Source organism: Triticum aestivum, chromosome 6D (assembly GCF_018294505.1).
Source record: "Triticum aestivum cultivar Chinese Spring chromosome 6D, IWGSC CS RefSeq v2.1, whole genome shotgun sequence".
Lineage (NCBI taxonomy): Eukaryota > Viridiplantae > Streptophyta > Magnoliopsida > Poales > Poaceae > Triticum > Triticum aestivum.
The window spans coordinates 22411223-22415212 of NC_057811.1; the positions used below are offsets into that span (position 1 = coordinate 22411223).

General features: G+C 43.2%; 1 protein-coding gene across 1 annotated transcript; it reads right to left on the reverse strand.

Moving 5' to 3' along the window:
• Positions 1 to 819: 819 nt before the first annotated feature.
• LOC123142348 (zinc finger BED domain-containing protein RICESLEEPER 2-like) lies at positions 820 to 3990 on the reverse strand. Its single transcript, XM_044561301.1, has 3 exons — positions 3658 to 3990; positions 994 to 3156; positions 820 to 897 (listed from the first exon to the last, which is right to left on the reverse strand). Exons 1-3 carry the CDS (start codon positions 3988 to 3990, stop codon positions 820 to 822), a joined length of 2574 nt encoding a protein of 857 aa, XP_044417236.1.

Genomic DNA, 3990 nt, shown 5'->3' on the forward strand with positions numbered 1-3990 from the left:
CGGACAGCCAGAGCAGCACGGGTATACCTGGACGCGAGCCGAGCCGAGCCGAGCTCGGGCCGAGCCAGCCATTAGCTCGCCCAGCACGAGCCGAGCCAGCCCGAGCTAACTGCTCAGGCGAGCCTAAGTAGCAGGCTCAACCCGAGCTGTGTGCTGGCTCGGTCCAACTCGGCAGCTCGTGTGCACTGCACATCAGCGTGCAGACTACTCCCTTTCTTTCTATTATAGTAGTATTTATATGTACCAAGTGCTAACTTTGACAGCAAATACTCAAGCAAATACACCCAAGTGCTAACTTTGTTCAGCATCAACACTGAAAGCCTGAAACTTTGACAGCATATACACCCAAGTTTGGACAACATTAACACTGAATGTCTGAAACTATTGACAGAAAAATACACACAGGTTTGGACAGCAAGTACACTGAAATTTGGACATCAAATGCACCCAAGTTTGGACAGCACTGAAGAAATTGAGATGAACATAAACCATTCATGAGTTTAGCAAAATAAGATGACATATGTCACATCCATAGTTCAAAGTTCAATGACAACATAAACTTAATAGTCCAAGGTTGAGAAGTTGACATATGTCACATCTAAAGTTCAGGCAACATAAGCAATGCAAGAACTCCATCATTCAAGGGTGACGACCAATATAGATCCATTGCTTGATTTACTTCCATGTGCAAATTTAACAAATGCATCTTGATGGTCTTCTCCCTACAATGTATCCTACATGTAACAATGGTTATTGTAAATAAGAAAAGCCTACAAGTAACAGAAGTAAACTAAAAAAATCTTACAGGTAACATACTTACTAGTAGTTGCAATCTGCGACACTTTTAGGCAATTTGACCTTCTCCACATCCTCCTCATCATCATCTTCTTCCACATCCTAGTTTTGTGCAAGTTAGCCATTAGATTTTTAGTTTATGGCAATAACATGATGCATATGAAATCATACGACATAAAACATAGATCGAAATCATACCAACACATTTAAGTCTTTGTGCGCACCCTTGATATAGCTTCCGCCACACACCAAGGCCTCCACCATGTATGGTTTTAGAGAGCTTCGATAATCATCCAGAATTCTTCCACCGGTGCTAAAACTGGATTCAGAAGACACCGAGCTAGCAGGGATAGTTAAGAATCTTCTTGCCATGTTTGCCAACACAGGATACCTAAGTGCATTCACCTTCCACCACTCTAGCAGATTGAAAGTGGCAACCATACCCTCATTTGCATCATCCATATAGTTTCTCAATTCACTCTTAGATCGTTTTGTAGAAGTGGATGATAAGAATGAGAGAAACTCAGAATCTGCAGGTGGCATTGAGGTACTTGTATTGCAAGTATTCTTGCATTGAGGTTCAGCTTGCCTCTTTTGAGAATCAAATTTCTCATACAACTTGTCCAAATCTTTCTTGAATGCAGACAACTCAGTTTCAGCCTTATCCTCATCATAGATCTGCCCAAAGCACCAATCCACGTACTTCATTTTGTACCTTGGATCCAGGAAAGTGGCAAGAACCATGACATTGTTTGGTTCTTCCCAATATTTGTTGAACTTGTCCATCATAGCATGTCCCATAGCATTGTAGGTTTTGTCCTTATGAACCATGGCTTTTCTCAAAGAAATTTTGATACTCACAATGTGGGGGTAAAATATGTTGGCGGTGGGATATGATTGACCCGAAAAGGCTGTAGTCACTCTAGCAAAAGCAAACAACAATGGTTCAATAAGCTGAAACATATCCCATTCTTTGTTTGTAGGCTTCCACTTGTAGTTGGCATCCGAATCAGCATAAGACACCAAGGCTTGCCTATATGGTCGGCCAGTTTCCAACATCTTGTATGTAGAACTCCACCTCGTGCAAACATCTAGGGTCAAATGCGCTCCAATTTTAAGGCCTAAACTCCTGCAAATCTCAACAAATTTGTGCAGCCGGGAAGGGGACTTCTTGAAGTACTTCACTGTCTCCCTTAGGTTCGTTACCAAAGTGCTCATGCAGGCTGTCCCATCCTGCACTACCAAGTTGACAATGTGAGCACAACACCGGACATGGAAATATTTGGCTTCAAAGTCTGTCCCTCTTCGAACAGAAAACATTGCCTTCAAATCTCTAACAGCTGAATCATTGTTTGATGCATTGTCTAGTGTGATGGACACTATCTTGTTTTCTATCTTCCATTCAGTCACACATTCAAACAACGCAACAGCCATGACGTTTCCGCTGTGAGGGGGGTCCAACTCCATGAACGCAAGCACACGAGTCTGCATCCTCCAATGTTTATCTATATAGTGTGCCACTACACACATATAAGAAATGGTTTGGTTACTTGTCCACATATCTGTAGTGAGACTAATGTGGTCCACATTCTTCAGGGCTGCCTTAAGGATTTCCTTCTCTTTATTGAAAACCCTCAAACACTCAGCTCTTATTGCCTTCCTACCAATTTCTTGATATAGCGGGTTCGAGTACTTCATCACAATATTGAACCACTCATGTTCCACCATCCTGAATGAGTAGTTATGGACAGCCACCATTTTTGCAATCAACTCCTTCATAGTTGTGTGCTCATACCCATTGGATGGCACACCTAGAGGAAGACCGGATTCACCTCTAACATTGGACGGCTTGTACCCAAGCCGTGATTGTATAAGTTTCGTCGCAACCTTGTTCTTGAAGATCTTACACTTCTTCATATGCCTATTAAGTGTTGTGGTGCTTGAACCTTGAACATATATGTATAAATTGTGGCAATGCATGCACTTTGCCTTCAACTCTTCAACCTTAGGATCCTTTTCTGATTTCACCATCACCTTCTCAAAAAAAGTCCAACAATCTGAACTCTCCCTGCTAGTACTGGACTTGCTACTGCCCTTGGTAGTGACCTTGCGCTTGACTTTCACCCCTTTCTTGTGTTTCTCTCCTGTTCTTGCATTGTCTTCTTCTGAACTAACAACAAACACATCAGTCTCACCTCCAGGGGACTGAAAAATATCCATTTCATCCTCTGACATGTCATCTCTAAGATCATACGAGTTCTCTTCTTCCTCAGACTCGGACTCATCAGCAGGCACATACACATTCTCATCCTTCTCTTCCTCATCCTGCTCCTGGACATGATCCTCTTCCGGCTCATGTTCCTGTTCAAACAATGATATTTTGAAGGAAAATCCACTAAATATTTGTATGGCAAGTATACTGAGATTAGGACAGCAAGAATGAAGTTAAACATATGCATCCATCTATAGTTTCTACAACAAAACAATTGAGCCCTCAATAAACAGGGGCATTACATGGGCATAAATACTCACTTTTTAGACAGTATATACACTCAAATGCACCCAATGTTGTACAACATATACATTCAAACGCGCCCAACGAACAGCCAAATAATAACTTGATTCCTCCTACAAAATATTGGGTTAGACTTAGTCATATGCAAATCTTCAGGAAACAATCAATTACTTAAGCACAACTGATTATAATGGACAATAGCAGATCGGCATAAATCAAGTGGAAACAATAGGAAATTTACTACTTCTTTTGTTGTTCTCTGGCTTATCCCTATGCATCACACAACAAGCTCACAAGCTTTATTTATATCCAGAGGAAAGAAGAGCAGGCCACTGCTTTGTGCTTACCCAGGACTCAGCTTCAGCCGGAGAAGTAGGCGTGACGGAGGTGTTCGCGGAGCCGGTCCAGCCGGATGCAACAACAGCTGCCGCCCGCGCGCCGATACCTTTGTTGTCAGGCAGACGCCGAGGCGGAGGCGGGGGTGGCAGTGCTCGCGCCTGCTGCTTTGCCCTCACAAGCGGGTCAACAAGGACGATGCTTGGATTGGCCTTGGAGCGAACGGACGGCTCGATGCCGGCGTCCATGGAGCTGGAGGTCTTGCTTCTGCCATTCTTCTTTTTTCCAATCGCTGGCTCCTTCCCAAGAATGGAGGTCAATGACCTCTCTTTCTTCTTCTCCAT

Excerpts from the sequence above, each read along its gene's own strand:
- LOC123142348 (XM_044561301.1), bottom strand. The coding sequence starts at position 3,990 with ATGGAGAAGAAGAAAGAGAGGTCATTGACCTCCATTCTTGGGAAGGAG. Across the intron at positions 3,157-3,657 it reads CGGCTGAAGCTGAGTCCTGG|GAACATGAGCCGGAAGAGGA; the intron begins GTAAGCACAAAG and ends TTGTTTGAACAG. Across the intron at positions 898-993 it reads ACAAAGACTTAAATGTGTTG|GATGTGGAAGAAGATGATGA; the intron begins GTATGATTTCGA and ends GCACAAAACTAG.